This window comes from Zea mays, chromosome 1 (assembly GCF_902167145.1).
Source record: "Zea mays cultivar B73 chromosome 1, Zm-B73-REFERENCE-NAM-5.0, whole genome shotgun sequence".
Classification (NCBI taxonomy): Eukaryota; Viridiplantae; Streptophyta; class Magnoliopsida; order Poales; family Poaceae; genus Zea; species Zea mays.
The window spans coordinates 10,000,001-10,000,945 of record NC_050096.1 but is presented as its reverse complement, the minus strand read 5'-3'; the positions used below and the strand labels follow the sequence as shown (position 1 = coordinate 10,000,945).

At 47.0% G+C, this 945-nt stretch overlaps 1 protein-coding gene across 1 annotated transcript in view; it reads left to right on the top strand.

The window, feature by feature from the left end:
- Nucleotides 1-365: 365 nt before the first annotated feature.
- The window catches only part of LOC100286066 (uncharacterized), a 3,198-nt gene continuing 2,618 nt past the window's right edge, over nt 366-945 (top strand). The window contains exon 1 of the mRNA NM_001158954.2: nt 366-726. Coding sequence (NP_001152426.2) covers nt 558-726 — 169 coding nt within the window. The 5' untranslated portion in view covers nt 366-557. The remainder of the gene's footprint in view (nt 727-945) is intronic.

The window sequence follows — 945 nt, the reverse complement described above, 5'->3', positions numbered from 1 at the left end:
GAAATTGACCACTAAACTAGACTTGAGCTACGGGTTTATCTTCACATATAACATATAACATCTTCACATATAGCATATAATAGTAAACAAAACCAATATTGTCTAAATTGACGTAAATACTCAATTTTGGCATTAAATTTGGTTTTCCGGCAAAAAATGGCGGCTTACCGGTCCCAGAAAACGGTTTACCAGTGGTTTTCGGTTTTTATGAATTTTTTCAAAATTTTTAATTTCAAACAAATTTTGAAAAAAAATCCGGTGGTTTACCGAAACCGCACCTAGTTTTTTGGGTAAACCGACCGGTTTACTGCCGGTTTTTAGCGGTTTTGTAAACCATGATGACCATGCTCAACATTCAACAATTCAACATAGTGCCATAGTGGACACGATATTCACCCATTTCAGCCGGCAGCTAGGTATTTCTTTTTTCAACAAGCCAGACCGCCAGGCGCCAGTAGCCATTGAGTCCTTGACCCGAAGTCCCACAGCCGCCGCCAAAAGGGTTCCTCACCATCTTGAACGCTCGCCGGACCAATCCCAAGCAGTCCTCGCAGCAGATGGCAGTTCCCGGCGGCCGCAACGGACTCAGGGACGAGGACGACGACATGGCCCAGCACGCCGAGGCCTTCGGCGGCGTCTCTGACGACGAGGACGTGCCCCCCCACCTTCGCGCCCTCGCCAACGCCGCCCAGTCCGGCGACGTCACCGCCCTTGTGGCTGCCCTCGGTACTGGCTTGATCCGTCCTATCCTTTTGCTATCCTCGTTTATTGGAGCACTTCTAGGGCTGTGTGAGATCACATGATTTAGATAAGGGTACGCATATTGCAAAATTTGGTTGATTTTTTTATGGTTCAATAGATTGCGCCTTCCAGATTCCTACTACCGTCCGTGAATTGTATTGAATCTCACTTGTCAGTTGCTACTTTCTGTGGTATTGCTGCAAA